Source organism: Chenopodium album, chromosome 22 (assembly GCF_948465745.1).
Source record: "Chenopodium album chromosome 22, dcCheAlbu1.1, whole genome shotgun sequence".
Taxonomy (NCBI): Eukaryota; Viridiplantae; Streptophyta; class Magnoliopsida; order Caryophyllales; family Amaranthaceae; genus Chenopodium; species Chenopodium album.
The window spans coordinates 34,737,681-34,763,150 of record NC_137855.1 but is presented as its reverse complement, the minus strand read 5'-3'; the positions used below and the strand labels follow the sequence as shown (position 1 = coordinate 34,763,150).

Here is a 25,470-nt window from a genome sequence, read left to right as displayed (position 1 = left end):
CGTAGTGCCTTAATTGTCTTCCCAAGCTGGTTTTGTACTTCATTCTGGAATTCTTTGAACTTTTCAAAGGCTTCCGACTTGAGCTTCATTAAGTAAATGTAACCAAATCTACTTAAATCATCAGTGAAAGTAATGAAGTAATTATATCCACCCCTAGCTTTTGAACTCATTGGTCCACACACATCTGTATGTATGAGTCCCAAAAGGTCGCTAGCTCTTTCACCTATACCCGTAAAGGGTGACTTAGTCATTTTCCCAAGCAAGCATGACTCACAGTTTTCAAATGATTCATAATCAAAAGAAGAAAGGAGTCCATCCTTATGTAATTTCTGGATGCGCTTTTGGTTAATATGTCCAAGCCTACAATGCCATAGGTAAGTTGGGTTTGAACCATCTGTTTTCTGCTTTTTATGATCTATGTTGTAGACATGAGTTGTATATTCTAAAACATACAAACCATTAATTAACTTAGCATTAGCATATAACATGTTTTCTTTCGAAATAAAACAACGTTTGTCTCTTATTTCAAATGAAAAACCTTCAGTATCTAGAACTGGAACTGAAATAATGTTTTTAGTAATGCTGGGAACGAAATAACAGTTATTAAGTACTAAAATTAATCCAGAAGGTAGTCTCAAATGATAACTCCCAATAGCAAGTGCAGCAACTTTTGCTCCATTTCCTACTCGAAGTGTTACTTCTCCTGGATCTAGCTTCCTACTTCCTTTCAAGCCCTGCACGTCATTGACGATATGAGCACCACAACCGGTATCGAATACCCAAGTGGAAGATGAAGTAAGATTAATTTCTACAACAAAAACATCAAGTAACACCTTACCTTCTGTTTTCACTGGTGCATAATGGGGACACCCTGGTGTATGGACTTGCCATCCACCACAATAGAAGCACTGGCAATCTCTCCTTATCAGGTACTCCTCAGCATGGTTAAGTAAGATGTTGATCAAATTCGCTGATGATCCCTCATCATTATGAGAAAGTCTCACAATGTCAAAACCAGCATGGAGCGAGAACAAAATAATGTCACGTGCAGAATCATCATCGATCGGTTTCCCGAGGACATCCATTTGGTTGATCATATCAACCAATTCATTAACATGGTTCCTCACAGACTGACCAGGCAAGAGTTTCTTTGCCATTATCTTACCATGAATCCGGTAAGTCTCATACCTTAAACTGTCAGCCCAGGAATAGTAAATCTGAGGGATCGAGTTAACGATCTCTCTTACATTTGGATCGTTGACACCTCCGCTACCCAATGCCCCCATGCCACCCCTACAGATAGCACGAAGACATTGATATAAGTTGGTCACCTCATACTGTCTGAACCTATTATACCAACAGTTTGGAATAGATTCCAGTATTAGGTTCTTGACCTTTATTGCATCCAAAACTAATTTTGCATGCATTTCAGGATCCTGACCAGGAGCACACTTGTTCTCAACGGGTACATATAGGCGAGCATTAAGCTTGAAGCTTGTGAGAACATTTCTCAATTCGCCCTCCCATTGCCTGTAGTTTCTGAGATTAAGCCTTAAATTGAGTTTCATTGGTAAATCTGTGTTGTCATATAAGTTATTCATCTACAAACAAAAACAAAACGAGGCAAAATTCAATAATTATGTTTAATAAATTTAAAGTACCATAAGTAATTTAGAATTTATTGGTAACTTTAAAGCATTTTATTCAATATTTAAATGATCCCTATTGAATAAAATGATTCCAAGATCCTTTATTTGTGCAATAATTAACCGGACCGAGGCCCTGCCATCAACCATTACATTTTCAAGGTGAGTAAACTCTTTACTGATTACAACTCTTTGTAATTCTTGGTTGAATAATTAATCCATCACATGTTTAATTATTACTCTTAGCTTCAAGGTTCTAAACTGATCTTTAGGTAACCTTGTTGAATATAACCAATTAAAAGTGTAGTTATGCGGTCCTACCCCCACTTCCCCAAGATATATTATGATGCTCTACTGAGGCCGACCCATCACAAACGATCAAGGTTTTCGTCGGGTTTTTAATTGGGAAAGCTGTATCAATATTTCTGGGATCTAGATTTATTATGTTGTGATTGTATAGTGAACTCTAGCGCATCATCAAGCAACATAAATAAACCTAAATATGCATAATCTACTAATGCAATAAAACATGACATAGTATGGCCCCTTAATCCTAAGAAAATAATAAAGTAAAATGCTCCCACTTGGATCTTCATGGATCTCATCCATATTGCTCTATTGGGCCTTCACTTCATTGGCTTTTGGATCAATTGCAACCTGTAATTTTATTCTATTCTATCTACTACTTAAATAAAATAAAATAAATTACAAAAATACTCAACGGTACGCAGACCGTATTTAGATTACAAAAATACATCACGATGCGCAGATCGTATTTTAGAATCTATGGGCCATACTAGTCTATATATAGCAATAAACAATATCATATATTATAAAGTGCCATATAATAAATCACTCATCATGCTTTCCTAAACTACAACATCTGATGATCATAATGAAGGAAACATGGCTATAAATATCTCATATTTTAAATAATTATTGTAATTAGATAATATCATATATTAATCATAACCAATTATAAAATATCATATATTTTAATTTAGGTATGAGATAGAATCAAATCTTATTTGAAATTATGGAATATAAATCATATTTATTTTCCATGATTATCCTAAATAATTTAGGAATTCTATCCTAATTACTTGCCAATCATATATTTTAAATCAATTATTATCCATAAATAATTATGAGATAATCACATTATTTAATCAATTATTATCCTTATAGAATCTTTTGCTCCATAATTATCCAAACTTAACAAAAATAACAACCTTAAATTTGTTAATTATCTTTTCAAAATTTAAACTTATCTTTTAAAATTTTGAAATCTGATTTTTTTTTTTTATTTATTTTTTTTTTTATGAAGAACCACGTCAGCCACCGTGGTGTGGCCAGCCGAAGCCGGCCACGGTGGCCGCACACCTTACGGTGTGCGCTGCCCCTGCAGTGACGCAGGAACAGCAGCAGCAGCACACGCAAGGGGCGGTGCACTGCTGCGCTGCTCCTTGCTGCCTGACCCAGCCCCGCCCCCTCCCTCCTGGACCACCAGCAGCAGCACCACCGTGGCAGCGCCACCCAGCCGCGGTGCTGCTGCTGTTCTTTCTTTTTTTTTTTTTTTTTTTTTTTTTTTTTGATTTTGATTTTTGATTTTAATTAATTAAAACAAAACATATTTTGTAAAAATCAATTAAACTTTATGTGGTCCTATTAATCCCAAAATTAAATCATATTCAATTTTGAAATTAGGGTTCTTGATGAAATTAATCCCAATTTAATTTAACATTTAAATTAAATAATTTGATCATGAAAAATTCATAATTTTAACATGTAATCAAATAGATTAAATTCCTTAAACATATTACCATCGAAACAAATCAAAAATTTCACAAATTAGGGTTAAAATTCGAAATTTTCGAAAAATAGGGTTTAGGGGTTCGAATTTTTTGAATACTTTGGGGCAAAATTCGGATCAATTAATGGCTAATATGGAGCAAATTAAACACCTTTAATGATTCTATATTGTTAAATCATATTTAAAATAACAATTGACTCATAATTAAATTATTCTCCCTCCTAATTGAATTAAAATTGTGGATTATCAAAGAATTATTACTCAATATATGTAGATGCAAGAGGCTAACTGATACCACTGTAGGAGATTATAGGTATTAAATGCGGAATTAACATGAATCATATTCATATAGCACCAAACCAAGGATCTCATGCATAACACATAAAGAAGTAAGAATTATACCTTTGGAGCGTGATTCCACGATGATCGAGCAAGAACAATAGGGAGATAAAGAACCCCACGTGTGATTCCTCTACTTAGTCCACGAGCACGGATTAAACCTCCACTAATGCTAGTTAGTTGTGACCGAACGCTTCAATCAACCTTCAACGGAGATTAGAGTCACGAGCACACCGCAACACCACCCACGCACCACCACACGCACCACCAATGGAGGGGAGACGCACGGATCTAGGGAGGAGAAGAGGAGGGCCGAAAGTGAGAGAGAATTAGGGTTTGGAATCTCTTGGTTGCTTGACTGACAATTTCACAGTATGTCAAATTGTTCTATCTTGCAACCCTAGGTATGGTTTATATTTATAGATCATATCTAGAAATAAAACCATGTCCAAATCCTTATTGAACTCTACTTACATACCAAGCCCAAACATAAGATGTGCCATATACTCATGAGGCCCAATAATGGGCCTTCAACTTGTTTAACCCAATACTCTAGTGTGTGACCTTGTAGGATCCATCCTATAAGGCTTTGGACCATTTGACAAGCCCAAAGTCCAATTGTCAAATCTAGCAACAGACATTGGCAACCTTATAGTATGAACTTATTATCTCCATAACTGTGATCCTATGATATATCTAGTAATTGCACTTATCGAAGACATAACTCCTTCAGACATGGTCACCCTTTCCCTTTAGGGTTGACCATGCCCTTAATTTCACCTTTCATTCATAGGGTTTTCATTTTGTTCTGACGTGGGTGGAAATCGGGGGAGCTGGAGAAGGACAAAGAAGATGGTGGCTGAAGAAAGGACGATGGTGGAGATCTCCTTGAGAAAGGACGAATATGGTAGAGATCGACTGAGAAAGGACGAAGGAGATGGTGGAGATAGGCGGCTGTGACAAAGGATGATGGTGGAGATTGACGGCTGTGAGAAAGGACAACGGCGGAGGAAAGATGGTGGTTGTGATGATGGTGGTGGTTGTGGTGATGGGAAGGAAAGAAGAAGAAGGATGAGTTAGCAACAAATATAATAAAATATTGTCAAATTTACAATTAATTACAATTTGTGCCATTTGAGTAACAAATTTTGTTACTCATAATGAGTAACTAGGGCTCACCCATTTCATAATGTGTAATAATTAATTAAGTGATATACAATTAAGGGTAAGAGAGAGAGAGTGGAGATGTTTACTAATTCTAACACCACCACTAGTCCACAACCACCACCAACCAGTCCACCACCACCCTCATCGGCACCAGCCACTCTATAGCCACCACAAACCCACCTCACTCACCTTGAACTACCTCGAACTCAGGTCACAAAGTCACACTTAAATATAACATCAAATGCCATTTTTCAATCCTAATGCAATTTGGACTATGAAGCAAATAAGACTAATTAGGGTCTGTTCTCTTCAGCTCAAGCATTCATTTCCTAATTCCCTCCTCTCGTAAAATATTCAGTTCAGTTTAGTAAATCAAAACAGGCTCTTAATTTAAGTAAAACAAATCTATTCAATTATTCAACCAGATAAAATATACCTTATATAAACAAATAGTAAAATTAACATCAATCAACCATAGAAAATATTATTATAAATTCTAGGGAAGCCATGTTAGTTGGTCATCTAATTCAACTTTTTTATCACTTACCAATTAATATGTAGAAGCTCATTATATATATATATCAAATTCAATGACATGTAAAATGAAATTACTTCAAGTTCTCTCCTTTCACAAAATGAAATGGAATCAAAGAAAACCAAAATAGAAAGATAACAACAAAGAATTAAGAGGAAGGGTTAGAAGAGAGTGAGAGTACCTAGATGGTATGGTGCACTTTTGAAAACTAAAAAAATAATACAAAGAGAATAGCAAGAGGCATGTGAACTCTAAGAGGGTACGTGGATGACTAGACGGAGTTGATAGTATGGAGTGGTGTGAAATGTTACTCTATTCATGTTCACTTATAAGTTCAAGTAATTTCAAGGCTACCAATTTAATATACCCTAAATAAAGGATATATTATTTGACGCATTTCAACAAGTTCAAACAAGCATTATCTAATTCATTATATACGACAAACTTTTACGATTACAAGTTGTGACTTGTGAACTATAGTCTTTTGCTTCTAAAATATCTTGCTCTATTTACTTAGGCCACTAGGGATGAAGGAGGGAGGAAAGAGGGGAGAAGCTTTGGGAAGGGAGGGGTAATTAGTGCAACATCAACAAAATACAAAGTATGTTAATATAGTGTTTGTTTGTTAGACAAAGTAGGTTAAGTTAGTTTTTGTCACGCTTTGCTAAATTTAATCTTATTTATTTCAAGCCCAACAAATGCTAGTCAAACTTTTATTTCTCCTTCGAATAGCTTAGTACTCACTAATAGTTTCAAAAACTATAATTTAATAAAATATTTGTCATTTCCATGCAATATTGGTAGAAGGTTCCAAGGGAGATTCAACTCTAATCAACATTTTTTAATAACAATATCTTGTTTTTAGTTTTGCAAGAAGCTCATACGCTATATCTTGAATGGAACATTCCTCACCATCAATCCCGCGACAGAGTGATGACTTAATCCCTAAATCACCAGGCTCATCAAATTGCGTAATTAAGGAATACATTTGTGCAAGTGTCCGTTTAATCTCCTAGGACATTTATAATGACCTACATTTCAAAAAGATATCATATTAGTACGTAGCCTATCTAAGTCCCACAATTTTCTATTAAACAAATTTATTTTGCATAATCAAATACATGTTTGATACTTGTGTAAACATACTTGCATGTGTTGAAAGTACGACTAATTTAAGATGCGCCAGACCGACATATTGTACAGCTATCTCATCGATTTGTTTCCAAGATCGACGAATCTTTTCAAAACATTTTGGATCAATGTCCTAAACAATAAAATAACAAAATGTATGGTTAGATATTCATATTATGAAAGTAGTTGATCATATATATACACTCTAGCTAACATGATTAAACTTAAGAAAATATAGTTTAGCTATATATATACAATTAATCTTTGAACATAATATAATCTTGTATCACACAAAATAGTAAATTCTAGATTATAAAATTAAAATTGTGTATTATGACAAGAAAATATCTGAAAATCTTTACTGATGATCGAGCAATACTCAGGCGTGGGTGTACTATTACCACAAAATAGCAACAATGTTGATGAGGTAAGGGGTTCTGGCCAATTGCAATTTCTGGGTATTTCAATAAAAATCTGGTAGCTAAAGCTGCATTAACCCAAAAATTTGATTAAGTACATTGATATTTAGTATGTAACCATTAAAAATGAATTATTTTCAAACATATCCATATAAGCAATCCTTTAGATTAGATAGAAAAAGAAAAACATTACAAAATTGTTGTTTGTATTGAAAAAAAGGAATAAGTTTTGACCTCATTTATTTATATTTCATACCTCCGGCATAGGTGGTACCAACAACAATCACCGGAGAGTTTCGAACCGAATAATTCATCTTCAAGCTTTGAATTATCTCGGTTTAATCCTGTAAGGCTTGATTAGTGGATAAGTAGTCCCTAACCTTCTAATCAACCAAAGCAGACTTGATTGATCCCAATGAAATCTAATCTTCATAAAACCAATGTTTGATGAAGATTGAAGAAGAATTATTAAATTTTTAAAGATATATTCATAGTAATTTATAATATTCGACGCAGCGATGTTCTAAGCTAATTTTCCTTATAGGATGTGAAGACGATACAATGATTTCGGCTCGAATGTTTGATTTTGTCAAATTTAAACATTTATATAAACTTTCATAGTTATTTAAGAATTCAAAATAAAAATCATAATGTATTACATTATATATTATATATTGCACATATATTATATCATTACATACTTGACATATACAAATATGTGAGCTTAATATTGACATATTTATCCGAATTTTCGTATTGACTTTCTGCATATTATATAATTCAATTTAAGTTAGTAACATTTTTTATATTTAAAATCTTTTTAAAATTTTTTTTACAAAAATTCAATGGGGTCCCATTGTTTTGAGCTTAGCTCTGCCTCTGATCCGCATACACCCATTAGTTTTTCAACAATATGGTATGTACATATTTTTTTGTAATCTTGATTTCATATCACAAATACTTAATTTTGAAACTTTTTCTATTCCAATATGTTATTTTTAAAATCCTTGATCCGAATCTTGTTGAACCTCTCACGGGATTTGGAGGAAACATCATCTTCTCCAATGGGTCAAGAGATCCTTTCTCTAGTGGAGTGTAAGAAAACATCACCGATCGATTGATCACTTTTTTTTATTTAAATTCATAATTAGTACAATGATAACTTCAAATCTTTACTCTGTAAAAATTTTGGATGATCTATTTGATACCATCGTTGCACTTACAATGACGAAAATTTGTACATAATGTGTATAGCATTACTTAAGTTTTTTACTTTGATTTATTTTTCTTAATTAAACCATAGTGTATTATAACATATATATTTTCCCAATTTTTTTAGGTACTCGTCTTGATTTGACCACCCCAAACATTAATTATGTTGATACAAAATGGTTGAGAAAGAAGAAAAAGAAATCAAGATTTTCCGACAATAGATCGACCACTTTCACACCATATTAGTGGATCGTACTCTACAAATTGTAGTTTGGTTATTACATGTGTACAAATCTTAGTTTATATTTATATTTATCTATCTAGCTAGATTAGTTTTGTAATAGTCAGATTTGTAAAGAAGCTTTAGTAAATTATAAATATTTATTAGTCCAATTTACACTCTACATATTTTTTTTTATAATTTTAAAACTCCATTTTATTCTAATAATTATATACTTCGTATAACGATTGTTACAATAAAAAAAAAAAAAACCATTACTTTGTATGAAAAAACTTTTACATAACTTGTAATGGATGTGTTTTTTGTACAATTCTATATAGTAGTATTTTTTTTCTCCTTTGATGGGGAAGCTACGTTGACCAAGAAAGCTAAGTGCAAGAAAGAAAAAAGTATAGATTTAATCTTCTGATTATACTTATATATTTTTAAGATTTACGACAATATGGCAATACATCATGTTCCGACAATTCTAACATTTGAAGGTGACTATATATTAATAACCTAACACAAAGAGTAACTTTTAAGTAAGGGAAAAAAATTAATGTAATCAATTGATGTTAACAATTAAAACCATTGTAAGATGAAAACTTAGAGGTAGAATGAGAAGGTTATAGGTTGATAATTAAGTGAACCATTAAAGAAGGCTGAAGATGAAAACGATTAATCTCGAAATTATAAAATAAAATCCTTAATCAAACAAATTTTTTGACTAAAAACTCTAAATTTAAAAAAATTGAAGCATAAATGTGATAATTATAGATTAATAATCTTATTTATTTCATGTAAACTTTGACAATTTATTATTGTGTTTTGGATGAATAAGATGAAGTGCACCATTGCAGATGATTGAAACTATATCAAAATGAAAATGAAGCTATTAAAATGCTGATGAAGCTATACAAATGTTTATATATATATATATATATATATATATATATATATATATATATATATATATATATATATATATATCGCAATCCTTGCACTCCAATCCCCCACCAATCGACAGCAATTGGACCTTCACACCACCCGCAATCAGCAATTTGTCCACCTAAAAGCATAATCCTCTAATCTAGCAATTTGACACCAACAACTTCAATTGATGCTCCAATTTGAAGACCCAAGATGCACCTTTGTTAGGGTGGGGCGTTTCAAGGTGTGGAGGGCCGGCTGACATTTTTTAGGGATTACAAAAGGTTAGGGTTGGGTGTTTCGGGGTGTGGGAGGGCTAAAGTGAATCGTTTTGGGTGGGGATACGTTGGGGTATGGTGTTTCGGGGTGAGGTGGCTAGTGTAGGTTGTTATAGGGGTGGGCGTGGTTGGGTTTTAGTGTTTTGGGGGTGGGGGCGACTGGTTGCAGCCTTGCAGGGGGAGTAGTGAGTTGCCTAGCCGGAAAATATGGAGGAAGGAGGGGGGAAAGGGTAAGGAAGAAGGAAGGGGATAAAAATAATTTTAATTGTTTTTTTTTTAAATAATAAATTTAGAAAATATTTCAACAAATTACAAAGTAACATGTGGCACGTACCCAATATACTGGTTACCAACAGGTTAGGGCCCATTGGCAAAAGATGCCCCCTAAAGGTGGGGTTATTAAATAATAATCAAAAGGTGGGATCATTAACGGAAAACAAGGCAAAGGTGGTATTATTAGAATCAATTTTTCCAATTAATTAATTAAAAATTTATTTAAAGTGATCAAACAACACTAATTAATCAATTAATTAAGGTTATTTAAAAAAGAAAAGAAAAGGTGATTGATCTAATTGCTCGGGAATTTACCACTTTTCCTTGCTAGATCTTCGTTTAGAACACTTAAGGACTCCTTGTTCGGGAACCTCCACAGTAGTAACAAGTATTGAGAGGGGTGAGCGTTTAGGACAAGAGGGTTGGTAGTTGTAGACACCTAAAAATGTCTCCCTAAAACCAAACCCGATGATGAACAACTTTTAACTGCCGTTATTGGTCCAATACATTTCATAAACCAATCCATTTCCTAGCTCATTCCCTAAACCATAACCTATTTTCCACTTTTCGTATCCACATCACAAAACCGGGCTGAACTGATTTCATAGCTATATAATTTTGATCCAATTATTATTTGGTTGGGTATGCCTTTCAATAATCTTTCCAACCATATATCATAAGCCCAATTCCGATTTAAAACGAAGAAGATATGAGCCAAACACTAAACTCGGCCCAAAATCGGCACCCTTCTACTAAAACGATCATATCTCAAAATCTACAAATTATTTTAACCTAATTCTAATTGGGTTGGAAAGTTAACTTGATAATCTTTCCAATGATATATTATATGCCTTATTCCAAGTTACGAATCAAAAGTTATGATGATTTAAAAAACGAGTAAAAAAAATTGGAACCGCCGCACAAACAACAATACTACCGTGTCACGGTAGATGCTAATGTGGCATGACAGTGTTGTACCGTGACACGGTGTCCTTTTGCAATAATTTTTCATGCTTTTTTCATCGTGACACGGTGTACTATACCGTGCCACGGTGGAATTTGCCGCGTTGCGACATTGTTTACCATGTCACGGTACACATACCGTGACACGGGATTTTTCCGCGTAATCCCTAAACGCGTTTTAATCTTCCGCAGTGTGTTATTTGTCCCGCGTCACACTAACTCCGCGTCACGAGGAACGCTACCGTGTCACGGTGCCTTTCCTGTGACACGTGGCAACTGCGTGTCCTTTCCGCGTAAACCCTTCACGCGTTTTATCCCCCGTAGCCTAATTATACCATCGCGTCACACAACAGTTCCCCCGCATCACACAAGTTTCCCCCGTGTCACGGTGGATTTTACCGTGTCACGGTAGAATCTGCCGTGTCACAGTATGTTTTTTATGGTTTTTTTTTATCCTTTTTTAGGGTTTCGTCTGTTCCCCTATTGATTTTTCCTATAAATACCCCCCTCCTTTCTGCAGTTCGTGGCACCAAAAATCATTCTCTCTCTCTCTCTCTTATACACTAAAACCTTCTCTTCTTTCTCTCTCTCTTGCTTAAACTTAAATTCTAGCCACCCTATTCTCACATATAACATTCCCTTAGCACTCCAAGGAGTCCATACTTAACCTGAGGTTCCATCCTTAAACCAAGGCGTGAAAGGTACAAATAACTGAGGGTTTGGACCAAATCAACTCTACTTTTATTTAGTTGAATTTCAATTTGATTTATTTTTTTATTGAAGTTATTAACAATTTATTCATGATGTAGCAATTTAAAGGAACGCCCGGAATGTGAGTAATTAATTAATTTAATTACTTATTTTATTTTATATTGCTAGCATCATGATTATTATTATTTGATTTGACTAACGTTATTATTGTTATATTACTTCCAATATTAATGTTTATTCTATTATTATTTATGATCACTATATTGCACGTTTATTGGGAATATGTAATTGAAAATCACGACTAATAAGATAATTTGGACAACCGGTTTAGGTTCCTTTTTAATCTTGTTGTTTAATCAAGTGGTCATAATATTTTAGAATTATGTTGCATTAATATTCTACCAATTTAGCATAATAATAGTTTGGAGCAAATTGAATCTTTGATTACATGCCTTTGAGATCGCAGGAATCACTTTTCACAATAAGAATCAATTAGAGGCCAATACGGGCGAATGTGACTCCATGACTCACTTCGTACCATCATCCCCAATCCTCCTTTCGTGGTTCCGAACCATATGGAGTTAGTAATCTCATGGATAATGAATGGGGTGTAACCTTCACGGGTCAATTGTTGTTGCCTCTCGTTATCCCTTTTCGTGGTTGCCTTTTACGATCCGTGAGCTGTTTACAAGTCCTTAAAAGTTGGCGGCTCCCTACTTTCCTTGTCCTTAATCATATCCCTAATCGTATATGTCAATTCCCACTTCTGTGAGTGCCAAGCATATTCACAACATGCTTTAATGTAGGCGCACTTCAAACGACGCCTACAGTAGTACACAAGTTTCACAATGTTTCTGCCAGCGTTTAGGATTAATTTCTGTGTGTTTAAGCCTCATATTAAGCCTCTATTTATAGTGAATGGATGCGTTTAGGGTTTTGAGCATTCTGCCGCAACAAGTGTCGTGTGCATCTGAATGGGTTGCGTGCGCCTGCTCAGCGCAAGTGATTTGGATGCAACTGAATGTCTGCGCGCGGTACTATGGTAAGATTCAATTCTATATTTTTATGAAATTCTGAATCTTCCACGAGTGTATCACTAGAGGTTGCGCTGAGTGTCACGTGCAACCTTGTGAGTTACGTGTGCCAGACCAGCGCAACTCGTTGAGATGCACACGGATTTTTCTAAGGCAACTTTAATTTTTAACCTAGGCGCCTCTAAGTCCGTCAAAATTAGGTTTTAACTTCGGGTTTAAGCCTAATTATGATCGGGCTTAGTTGATTGGACTTTAATTCATTTAGTTTTGGGTTAGGCTAGTTGTTTTGCATTCTCGTGACTTAATTAGTTGTCCATAAGTATTCTTCACGTTGATCCAACACAAATATGGTTTTATTTATCATCATAGCATTTCCGGTCGGGACAGGAAGCCAAAAGCAGATGTCTACAGTAAGTGCTCGGGATTTTACTACTTATTTCCTTGTTAGATCTTTGTTTAGAACCCTTATGGACTCTTCTTGTTCGGGAACCTCCACCCTAAGAACAAATAATTAAAAGGGTGAGTGTTTGGGACAAGTGGGATGATTAGTGCATAAGTTCACACAGTTTCTGCTGACTTTCGGGTTAAAATCTGTGTGTACAAAGCTTCGTATTGAACCTCTTATTTATAAGGAATGGATGAATTAAGGGTTGTGGCGCGCGCATCTCGACAGTTCGTGCGCCAACTACACGCAAGTGATTAAGCTACGCTAACGAGGGCAACGGAACCAATTGTCTTGCGCGTGGCTTTATAGTAAGATTCGATTCTGTATTTTTGTAAAATTCTTAATCTTCCGGTGCACCACTGTTGGTTGCAATGGGCATCAGGCGCAACCTTGTGAGTTGCGTGCGCCTTGCCTTCGCGACTCTTTGAGTTGCGTGCGGGTTTTCCTGCGGCAGCTCAGATTTTAACCTAGACACCTTTAAATTCGTTAAAATTAGGTTTAATCTCATTATTTGACCTGATTACTAATTAGGCTTTGTTTTAGCAAGCTTTGGTTCGTTTCGTATTGGGTCAAACTAGTTGGTTTATGTGTGTTAAGCCTTAATCAGTGGTACATAAGCATTCCTCACTTTGATCCAGCACAAAAACTGTTTAATTTATCGGCATAGCACTTCCGGTTGGAACAGGTGACCAAAAGTAGATGTCTACAGTTGCACATAATAGAGAGTACCCAAATATAGTATATGTTGTAGATAATAATGGACAGAGGGAAAATTAAAGTCAACCTATTAAGAGAGTACAAATTTTCGCGAATTGTGTAAAAATCAAAATATGACGCTCACTTGAGGATGGTGAACTAAAAAGAGTAAGAACTACTCTACAAAGGTACTAAAAAACAAAATACACACTCACTCGAAAAATGGAGAAATAAATACTGGGATTTTTTTTTTTTTTTTTTTTTTTTACAATTACCACCTACTATTGTTGTCGTTTTAGTAGCTACCACTTACAATTCTTCTTTTTTTTTTTTTTTTTTTTTTTTTTTTTTTTTTTTTGTTTTGTATTTTACCACCTACTATTGTAAAAACATGAAAATTTCCCACCCTATTGCCTACATGACGTCAATTTCATTCCTTTTTCTAAACTTTTTCTTCGATTATTTGAATTGCAATCATCGAAATAATGCAAATATACCACTAAATTAGGTACCTAATTTACAAAATTGGGGCTAACTAAAGATGGTGTTCATCATTTAGGGTTTTGAGAAATTAGGAGCTTATTATTTAGTGATTAATTTATGAAATTGAGACTATTTTGCATCGATTTAGCGTATTATGTCATTGTTAGGAAATTATTACTTATTATTGATATAAAAAAAAACTAGGGTTCAAATGTATTTTAGGGATATATTTAAAATCAATTATTTTTTTAAATTATGATTTACAATCCTAAATTGAGCATATATATCAGTTCTATGTAGAGTTAATCAGTGTAAATAATGTTTAATTTTAAAAAAATTTCCAGTATGAAAATTTCCCCAAATTTGGGATAAACCCTAAATTAAGAACAACAAATTATAATCGACACATATTAGTGACTTAATTATGCTCGTGTGAGCTTGAATTATTTTAAATCAACAACTAAATGCTTTTCTCTAATCTAATTTTAATTTTTAGTGAAATAAAAATCATTGAACATGAGAATCAAGGAAGAAGAATGCATGATGACGTAAATAATCCTAAATCTTAAAACGACAACAAAGGTGGTTATTTCCAAAAAATCCTAAAAAGTGTAAATAATCGATCGACGTGATTCGAACCTAGGTACTGAGTATTGCAAGCTTTTTTCGTTAACTATATTTTCTCACCTTTCTCCCACAATTCCCAAATATGCACCGACAACCATAACTGTATCATCATAAATCCTTCAACAAAGAGAGAAAAAACTAAGAATTCAATCAAAATTAACGAACCCCATGTCAAATTCTTCATCTTCATCTTCTTCGAGCTCCACAAAATCGTGGGTTGTTCATGGATTGGTAGTTGGAGCAGCGGTTGCGGCTGTCATTGGTGCTCACTCTTACTTCTACTTCCGTCGATCTCGGAGATTTAGGTCCCGGGTTGTCGGAATTATTCCTGCTCGATTTGCTTCTTCTCGATTTGAGGGGAAACCTCTTGTTGATATTCTTGGCAAACCTATGATCCAGGTAATTTTGATTGCCCATTTTTAATTAATTTTAGTTTTTGATTGATAATTGGATTTGGGTTTTGATTATTGTTGATGTTACTGCTGTTTTTAGTTGTGTGTTTTGATTATTGTTTGATAATCCTGTTGTATTGGGATGATGAAATTGAAAAGCATTAGGATTAAGTTTTAACACTATATTGTTTTAGTTCATTGTTCATTGTTCTTATTATCTTCATAAATTTTGTTTTTTGGAATATTGGCAAAACTTATACTATAATGGTATTGTATACAGCATCCTGAATTGCCCCCGAAACACTTAATTTTATAAATGCCAATTTTGCAAATGGTTGAAGTTTTGCTGATTTAGAGATTCTTGTATGTATGTTATGGTACACTCGTTGTATACAACATGTATGTCATGGATTGTAGAATGTGTGATCCAGAAACCACAGTGCATCTGATGAATTGTTACATTATCTGATGATGGTTAGTTGGAGGGTTATGGTAGTGATCAGAAGGCTTAGATGGGTATTTTATGGGTTATTTTACAAGGGGCATATACTGAGCAATAGAGAATTAAAAATGGGCCTTTTGTGAGTAATTTTTGCCAGTTCTAAAAGTTTCTAAATGCAGAATTTTACGAGGATTTCAGAATTTGGGAGAGAAAATCGAAGAACGCTCAGGAAGACTAAGCAAATAGAAAACCCTTATATGTATCACTTGAAGATTAGCTGTCCTAATTTTACTATTATCCACTAAATCAGTGAATGCTGAACAAGTAATACACAAAAATACAGTAATATTATAATATTTACACCTCCTTCAAGTTGGACTTTGTATACAAGACTAAGCTTGGAAGTCAAGTTGTTGTGCTGAACAGATAATAGAGCTTTTGTTAACAATGCTGCCTTTTGCATAGAACTGGGAACATAATTTGTCTTAGTAAAATCTTCTGCTGCTTGTTCTCTCATATAATGGTAATCCCTTGTTTGGGCGCTCATGAAACGTGGGATTATGTGCAATATATTCTGCTGATATGTTATCAATATGCATGGTTACTGGAAGTGGAACTTTAACTCCAAATCTTGTAACAAACCTGGCATCTACACTAACTCACTTGTGGGAGCTGACATACTCCTATATTCAGTTTTCCAAAAAACTAAGTTTGAGCCCAAGAACGAATCATTGAATATGCTCTCCCCGAATATATTCTAGAGAATAGTTTTTGTTGATACAGTATGCGCTTAAAGATCTGCTACTAAATTGACAAGAACTCCAATCTACAGTAGACTAACCACTTAAAGAAGATCAGAATCAACATAGTAGAACAATCCCAATTCAGTTGTAGACTTCAAATATTTCACAACATGCAAAGCTGCTACTCCCTGCGTCCCTTTATTACGTGTCCGTTTCTCTTTTTTTTTTTCACAAAAATTAAGAAAAGTGGATGAAGTGTAAAATCATGTGTGGAATACACTGAGAATATTTCCAATAATAATTGGAAATGCATTTTGTTGGTTTGTGCAACTATACATGTGGGCACTAACTTTGAAGGGTAGTTAGGGAATTTTAGTTTAAGAAAAGCCAAAAATTAGGGACATGAAGGTAATTTCGCGTGAAATTTCTCCTTACATAACTCCTTATTTTATTGTCTCGAAGCGTGCTTCAACCCATAAATTGCTCTCTTTAGTTTACATACTTTTCCAAAGTATATCCTGGAAGTAGTTTCATTTATGATTCTTCTCGATAAACCCATCCAAAAACACATAATTCACGTCCAGTTGATTCTAAAGCCATCTCGTAACTGTTGTTAAAGCAATTAGAATCGTAACCATTGCCATTTTGTAACAGGTGATAAAGTCTCTTTGAAAACTTTTCCTTTCACCTGTCAGGTAACCAATAGCAACAAATCTGCCCTATAATGTATCCACACGACCATAAGGATGAGATTTAGTACTTTTTAATCTAAACTCATTAGGCTTCTTTCTTGTAGGAAAATCAGTTATATCCCAAACCCCATTGGCTTCTAATGCATCATGTACTTTTTTCATAGCTTCTTCCTGCTAGAAGTCCCTCTGCCTCTTCACTAGTAATGGGGCCTTTGATTTTATTCACATCATCAATGAAAACTGACTGTGGAATTTTATCTGAACACAGCATTGCGACACTTCTTTGCTAGTAATTTACAAACAAAATCTTTGAATTTTTCTGGAAATTCGACGTTTCTTGTTGGCTGTCTTACAAAATTGTTTACATTAAAATTCAGGACATTTGACTGAAAAATATGGGAAGGGATATTCTTATCAGAAGGATTAATAACATCATCAGCTGTGATAATTTGAGGAGAATTGACATTTGTGAGTTTTGGTTTCTATATGCACAAAAGAATGCTGTTGGGTAGTAGGAATATTTATTATTGGAGGTCAATTCCAATATAGGATTATCAGTAGTTGCTGTCATTACTGATGTATTATCTGATTCAGATTCATTTGAAATTTTATAAGGAAATTTATGCTTATGAAAATAAGCATCATAGAGAAATGACAAACCATTATATAACCCTAACAAAACCTGCTACGCCTTCTCCTCATTGTCAAATTCTGACACCTTTTTTTGAATTGGAGAAAATTGTCTCAAACTCTTCAAAGATTCCCTTAGATGCTTCACCTTACTGTTATAAGCAATCACAGTCATATTCCGTTGTCTCAGATTATCAAGTTCCTTTACAACTAATAGATTTGTGGTCGATTAGTTTGACCCAATCTCTCCTCCAGTCTCCACATCCGTCCATAAATTCTCAACAGATTCAATCAGAGAAATCACAAGAAATTCCTGGTTTCATTGAGTTCAACAGCCATGAGCCATCCAATCATCAGAATATCAGATAATCACACCTTAGCCATTGATGATATTAGCCATTAATGTCTAAAGATCACTTTCTCCAGGTTTATTTGTGAACCCTTCTATGAATCCTAATTTATATTTTGCTCCTAAAGCACTCTTAAAGTCTAAGCATTTCTAGACCAATAATTTTTTGTCATCTAATAGCACAGAAATAACAGGCATAGTCAATTATCAGATGATGCTAAATCAAAAGATCATTAAAGCAATTACTCACATCCTATGTCTGATGAGTTGTGCTGCTTTCTTCTCGAATTTTCCAGCATGATTTCTGACTTAGAAAAGCTTCAAAACTCTTCAAATTCTTCAACAAAACCAGACACACTTCAATTCACTTCAAACACCACATGATCTCGAATAGCAACTCAAGATCATTTACAAATCCAACAATCAATTGTAATTTCACAGAAATTAGGTTTTCACATAGACCAAACAACCTCAAAAATCTTAGATACAAATTAATAAAATTTAATAATCAAATAGATCGAATTCAGAATACAAATAACATACGAATTCAAGACAAATCAATAGATTTGTTGAAACCTTAACAAAATTCCGGAAAGAGAAAAAAAAAAAAAAAAAAAAAGAGAGAGAGAGAGAGAGAGAGAGAGAGAGAGAGAGAGAGAGAGAGAGAGAGAGAGAGATGTTTAGATGATTTCAATCTAAATAAGAGAACACAAAAATCTCAGCGAAATTCAGAAAAGGATCGCAAATTTGCTAATCCGATACCGTGTAGAATCATTTCAAAATTTCAGAATCAGAGAGAGAAGCTCAGGAAGACTAAGCTAACTGATTATTATTTTTATTACCATCTAAATATTTGAAAAAGGAAGAAAACCCATATATATACAACACTCAAGATTAGTTGTAATCCTACAACTATTTCCCAAGGAAATTTTGGCAACAATTACCTATTATTGTTCTTGTTTTAGGAATTACCACCTCCATTTAATTTTTCTTATAAAAATCTACCCTCAACTATTTTGAAAAACATCAATTATTCCCACTGAGTTGCCCAAGTCATTGTGCTTTCTCTTCCTTTGTCCCATGTTCAAATGCATTTTTTTCAACAAAAATTAAAATTGGGTTAGGGAAAAGCATTGGTAGTAAATTTGAGACAATTTCAATCTCGTGCAAAGATAATTAAGTTAGTAAACATGTATTAGTTATGATTTGTTGTTCTAAGGTTCATCCTGAATTTGGGGAATATTTCAAATTGGGATTATTTTCTAAAGTTAAGCGTGATTTACATTGATTAACTTTATATTGAATTAATGTAATACATATATGCTCATATTATGATTATAACTCATTTAGAAAAACGATTGAATTTAAGAAAACCATAAATGACATTTGAACCCTAATTCTTCATAAGAATAATTAGTAATAATTTCATAACAATAATATCAATTTTGTTACTAATCGAAGACGTAAGACATGAAAAGGATGCAAAGTAGCTCCAATTTTTCAAATTAATCGCTAAATAACAAACCCCTAATTTTAATTTAAAACCTAAATGATGAGCACCATCTAATAAAGTAGCCCCAATTTCGTAGATTAGGTATCTAATTTTGGGTTTTTTTTTTTTTTTTTTTTTTTTTTTTTTTTTTTTTTTTTTTTTTTAATTTGGATTTGCAATTAAGAAATTGAAAAACACAGAGCGGAAAAAGGAAAAAAAATGTCGTTGGGGTCCATTATGACGTCATACGGGAAGGTATAGGCAATTTGGTGGGAAAATTTGATTTTTTACAAATAATTGGTGTTAAAATAAAGAAAAATAAATATATAAACAGTATAGGTGGTACTTCTAAAATAAGAACAATAGTTGGTGGTTATTGTTGATTGTCCATTTCCCATTTAGTTAGGGAATTAGTATACCAATTTCTTCCACTAACTTCTTTTTACTATGAGAAACTTTATGTTGAATTCTCCTTTTTTTTTTTTTTTTCCTTATATATATATATATATATATATATATATATATATATATATATATATATATATATGCCCTTCCTAAATTCTTTGGTTAAGTGTGCTATGATTTAACATAACGTAGCGTCATAAATGGTAGAAAATAGGAAGAAGATGATTTTTTTTTTTTTTATCAATAAATTGTATTACAGCACTTTTGTATGATAATTCCAATTTTGAGAGGAGGATTCTCTCCTGATTAAGCTTTCTAAAGCTAACCCAAAACATTCTACAACATTCAACACTAACAAACTACCTTCTCCTTCAAGCTACTAACAATGTAAGTATAACTCTACTCCCTAAAATGCCCCTCTCCTAATATCAGTTCATTGCAGAGTGATGTGGGATTCTGTTTGAACTTGTCGAGCAGTCTTTTATCAAATTTCACTCAAGACCCATATTTGTGTATGAGCAACGGTAGAATAATAACACAACTTCTGAATTGAAATGTTTATAACTTGAGCAAAGAAATTCTAAGAAGTTAGTCGTGGATATTTCTTCTTTGTTGTTTATTTTATTCACGAATTGAGACTTTCTTGTATGTTGGTTGTTTTTTGTTTTACATCTACCAACTATTTTATTCTCACAGAGGACATATGAAAGAGCGAAGCTGGCTTCTATGTTGGATCAAGTTGGTAATTTTCCTGACTTGGTCAATTAACAGGTTATCTTGTGTTGTGATCATATAATGGGAGCTGAAGGTTGGTCGTCTGATGTTGAATATGATTAGAATTTATCTCTGTGCAGTTGTGGCTACAGATGATAATAAGATTGCAGAATGCTGCCGAGGATTTGGTGCAGATGTAATAATGACCGCAGAATCTTGTCGTAATGGTATCATTCGGGTGTTGTATCTCATTTCTTTTTTGGTTGTAAAAAAAAAAGGAGTATTAACATAACCAATTTTGATAAGGTTATAGTTTCATAGTGATTTGCTAAGGATCATGTATATTTATTGCAGGTGCTGAGCGTTGCAGTGAAGCACTTCAGAAGCTCAACAAGAAGTACGACATTGTTGTCAATATTCAGGGGGATGAGCCTTTGATTGAACCTGAGATAATAGATGGGATAGTTAAAGCTCTACAGGTTTGTTTCTGTTATACTAACCCCAGTGTTCTCTGTGTTGCTTTTATTGTATCCCTCTATTTGTTGATGATTGTCCCTATTTTTTTATTACAGATATTTTAGAAGTGTATCATCTTATGTGCTTAATGTTACACTATGCATTCAACTTTTAACTTTACCTAAATATACTCCTCTGACTATTGAAAGTACTCCTCGATGTGCATGGGTCATCAACTATGACAATAAAGGTGAAATGAACAAGAAATCAAAATTATTCACCTGTTATTGATGCATGATCCTTCGACAGTTTTCCATTTCTTAATGTCATTGCCGTTGATCTTTCTAGTTTCTTTATTTATATGTAGTCGATCAGGAATCGGCATTTTGCTTTATCTACTGACATTTGCACGAAACATTCGTTTAACGAATTGCAGTGTGCAAATCAAAGGTTTGTTGGTGCATTCAAATCTGTTGAAATGCCAAGTAGAAAACGGAAGTGAATGAATAATAGCGATTCAGTACTGTTAAATTACTTTGAGACTTCAGTATTCATAATCACTCTGCTTCCTTAAGATGCTTCACTTCTTCCTACTGGATTTAATAATGTGTATCTGCCTCTTACAGTTCCTTCAGTCTGTCCTTGCTTGCTTGTGTTACCCTCTAATGCGTTTGCTACTCTCAATCTGGCCCCTTTCTGTTCTTAACATCGGGGTTTGGCTACTCTTTTATGTATTTATTTATTTTTTGGTTGGGCGGAGTTGATGGAGAAATAAAAGTAAAATAAAAAAGGAAATTGGGGCAAACAAAAGGGAGTGGAGCGAAGTAATAAGTCTTTCTTCTGAACTTTACTTTTCCTTTTTTTTATATATTTTTTTTTTATTTTGTGCTCTCATAGTCTGTTTACTCATTTTAAGTTTTTTGCGTGTAGTTTTGAGATTTGAATCTCGTAGCTTGTAGTTGCATGTTCTCACCAAAAAAAAAAAACAAAAAAAAAAAACTTGCTACCGGGTCAGAATGGTGGAAGAGTGGGATCATGGAGGGCTTAAACGAGGGAGAGGGAGACTGAAAATGACTTGGTTGGAAGGAGTTAGAAGGATATGAGGTTTATGGATTTGCACGAGGATGAAGCATTGGACCGTAAGAGATGGAGGAAGAAGATTTATGTCGATGACTACACGGAATAATCAAGTTTGGTTCATGTTAGCTGACCCCACTTATGGGATTAAGGCTTTGATTGATTGATTGATTGCTATTGTGTTTATAGTCTCTTGGGCATGTAAGTAGTTCTTATTACATCTAAAATTAGTCTCTTGGGGTGAGCTGAACTGATCTCCACCGTGCTGGTATACTGACTGTCAAACCCACCTTTATTTTGTTTGCTACCCTGTGTCAATAGCATTTGCTGCATGGACATAGAACTCAGAACTGAGATAATTGTTTCTGGACTAAGGAGTATATGAGAGATGTACATATTTGAATTTTGTTATTCATGTGTGCTAAATTCAATCCTTATCATCCTATTATTATGTAAATTTAGCACAATCTTGCTAGTCAGATTCCCTGTATTTGCTGGCACATTTAAAAATCGAATCCATATGCTTTCTTGGCCAATTGATAATGAGCAGGCTCATGTTTGCATGGTTTGTCTTATATGTATTTTCCCGATCCTTGCAGTCTGCCCCAGATGCTGTCTTCAGCACTGCTGTCACACCATTAAAGCCTGGGGACGCTTTTGACACAAACCGTGTGAAATGTGTTGTTGATAATCTTGGCTATGCTATCTACTTCTCCAGAGGACTCATCCCATATAACAAGTATCGTTTCTAATTTCTTTTCCTGTATTTCATAGTTTCTGTTCTGCTCTATAAATGCACTTTTATTTTGTCTATTCCTCCAGATCTGGGAAGGTCAATCCGGATTTCCCATATTTGCTCCATCTTGGTATTCAGGTATGACAATGACACGTTGAATATGTCGTTCAGAGATTATACTACTAGAGGAGTACAGAGTAATTTAGATCCTTCTATTTCATTATGTCTGTGACACTTCTTTTTTCGGGTATTGCAGAGCTATGATGCCGAATTTCTCAAAATATATCCAGATCTGCCACCTACACCGTTGCAACTAGAAGAAGATCTTGAACAACTCAAAGTCCTTGAGAACGGCTATAAACTGAAGGTTTGTGTGTGTGTGTGTGTGTTGGTGGGTGGGTGGGAGGTTTGTTGGGGGAGGGGGGATCATGTTCAAAATCCATTCCTATTGTCTGTTTCTAATGCATATTTATTCATAAGCTGGCGTGGCTCCGCATCATGAAAATACAAAGTAATAACTGATTTAGCTTTTACTTCAAACATTTTACCGTGAACATGGACCATAATTCAATTTGTTCAAAGGAGTGTGTTTCATTTTAAATATTTTCTGGTGTTTGATGGGTCATCGTGTTATCACCCTTTCTATTGCTGCATGCTGCTTTTTGAACCCTATTCATTCTTTGCTATCTCTATTCATCAGGTTATAAAGGTTGAGCATGAAGCTCATGGAGTCGATGTTCCTGAAGATGTAGAAAAGATAGAAAGATTCATGCGTGAAAAGAATTTATCATAGTTTTACAAGTATCGTCACAGAATTTCAGATTGACTCGGTGTGATTAGTGAGGTTTGCTTTGCTTGTTGTCCTTTTGCTTTAGAGTTTTAAAACAATTGAAGAGAAGAATATATTTATCAATGAACTGCTTTGGTTTTTTTTTTTTTTTTCCCCACTCAATATAAAAAGTATTGTTAGTTGTTAGCCAGTACTAGCATTTTACAGTATTGTTATTTGGGTTTTTCTTTCTTTTTTTTTTTTTTATTATTTTTTTTTTAATTTTTTTTTTGTTTTTTATGTATTGAGCTAGTTTATCACCAATTTTTACCAAGCCTATACGTAATCATCCCTCTACGTAAATATTTTTTGATGGTCCTCTAAGTAAATTTTTATAGGTAGGCATTTGTTTATTGTATTTTCACAAAGACCAATATATCCCACAGGCGTCCTTGCATGTATTCCCCCGGTCCCCCCCTCCCCGCATGAAGACTTCATTTGACGACAAGAAGTGATTAGGGGTAACTCGCTTATGGATGTGCTACATGAAGCCACTGTATCACTTATCTCATTGACCAATAGTATGACAATGTTGTACTTGGCAGCTAGTTCTCTTAGCTTGGATGCAATTAATTAGGACACGTGTCAAGCCTTGAGCGCATGGGCTTCTTTGATGGACTTAAGACTTAACTAATGCCTTTGGACTGATCTGCCTGCATATTGGGCATGGTGACCCAATTGAGAAATGAGGCCCAAAATGGTTATCCATTTAAACAATGAGTACAAAAAGTTTGTCCCTCTGTTTTTATAAGCTAGAGTTGAATTTGCACATTTGTCGAGACACAATTTTGACTATTTATATCTTTAATTAGAGGTTGGTAAAAATTATGAAAAATTTAATTTATAAAAGTAGACATCATGACAGATTCAAGAACATATAATGTGATCACATTTATGTATGGGAAATTCTCAATGGTAGCCATGTACTATTGCTTATTTTCAATTGTAGCCATTTTTTTTCGATTCTCAATGGCAGCCTTCAACTTTCTAAAAGTTTCAATCGTAGCCTCATTTACTAAAAAAAAATCGTTAAATAATTGTTAAGTTAACTACAGTTAAGCAAATTAATTGTTAAATTTAAACAACGGATAAACATTCTCTTTCCTTCCCTTCATCTTCATGGCTGCCATCCATCCACATTCTTCTTCATCTTCTTCCTCCTTTCATGGCTGCCATCCCTAACTCTTTCCTACCACCAACCAACCCCCACCCACTGACAATTCTCCCTGACATCTAGCCCCTTCCTCCTTTTCAAACCCAACTCCCTTCACCTACCCCCAAATGCACTCGCGATGATTCCGATCAAACTTGGTGACATTAATGGTAGAGGCTCACACACGACCACATGCATCGTCTTGAGGAATAGTCAACAAAAGTTGATCGTCTAAACAAAGGTAGTCGTTAGATAGCAACCCAAGTAAGGGCGTCTTCGTCTTTAGCGATCAATTCAGAGTTGGAAATTAGGGCTTAATTGAGTTGAAGTTTGATGAAATTGGGGGAATTGATTAAGGAATTCTACAATTTGCACACGCATTGGAAGCATAGAAGTGATTTAATGAGTAAGCGTACGTGAGACAATTTCAAGTGC

The 25,470-nt window shown here is 34.2% G+C and overlaps 1 protein-coding gene across 1 annotated transcript; it reads left to right on the top strand.

Moving 5' to 3' along the window:
* The first annotated feature begins 14,914 nt into the window (after positions 1 to 14,914).
* Positions 14,915 to 23,989, top strand: LOC145605514 (3-deoxy-manno-octulosonate cytidylyltransferase, mitochondrial-like). The gene is made up of 8 exons (XM_081661581.1): positions 14,915 to 15,324; positions 20,767 to 20,812; positions 20,925 to 21,011; positions 21,139 to 21,263; positions 22,917 to 23,056; positions 23,140 to 23,191; positions 23,310 to 23,420; positions 23,754 to 23,989. Exons 1-8 carry the CDS (start codon positions 15,094 to 15,096, stop codon positions 23,844 to 23,846), a joined length of 885 nt encoding a protein of 294 aa, XP_081517707.1. The 5' UTR covers positions 14,915 to 15,093; the 3' UTR covers positions 23,847 to 23,989.
* The last annotated feature ends 1,481 nt before the right edge of the window (positions 23,990 to 25,470 follow it).

Coding starts and splice junctions, on each gene's coding strand:
- LOC145605514 (XM_081661581.1), top strand. CDS start 15,094: ATGTCAAATTCTTCATCTTCATCTTCTTCGAGCTCCACAAAATCGTGG. Junction 15,325..20,766: donor TTGGCAAACCTATGATCCAG/GTAATTTTGATT, acceptor TTATTCTCACAG/AGGACATATGAAAGAGCGAA. Junction 20,813..20,924: donor TTCTATGTTGGATCAAGTTG/GTAATTTTCCTG, acceptor ATCTCTGTGCAG/TTGTGGCTACAGATGATAAT.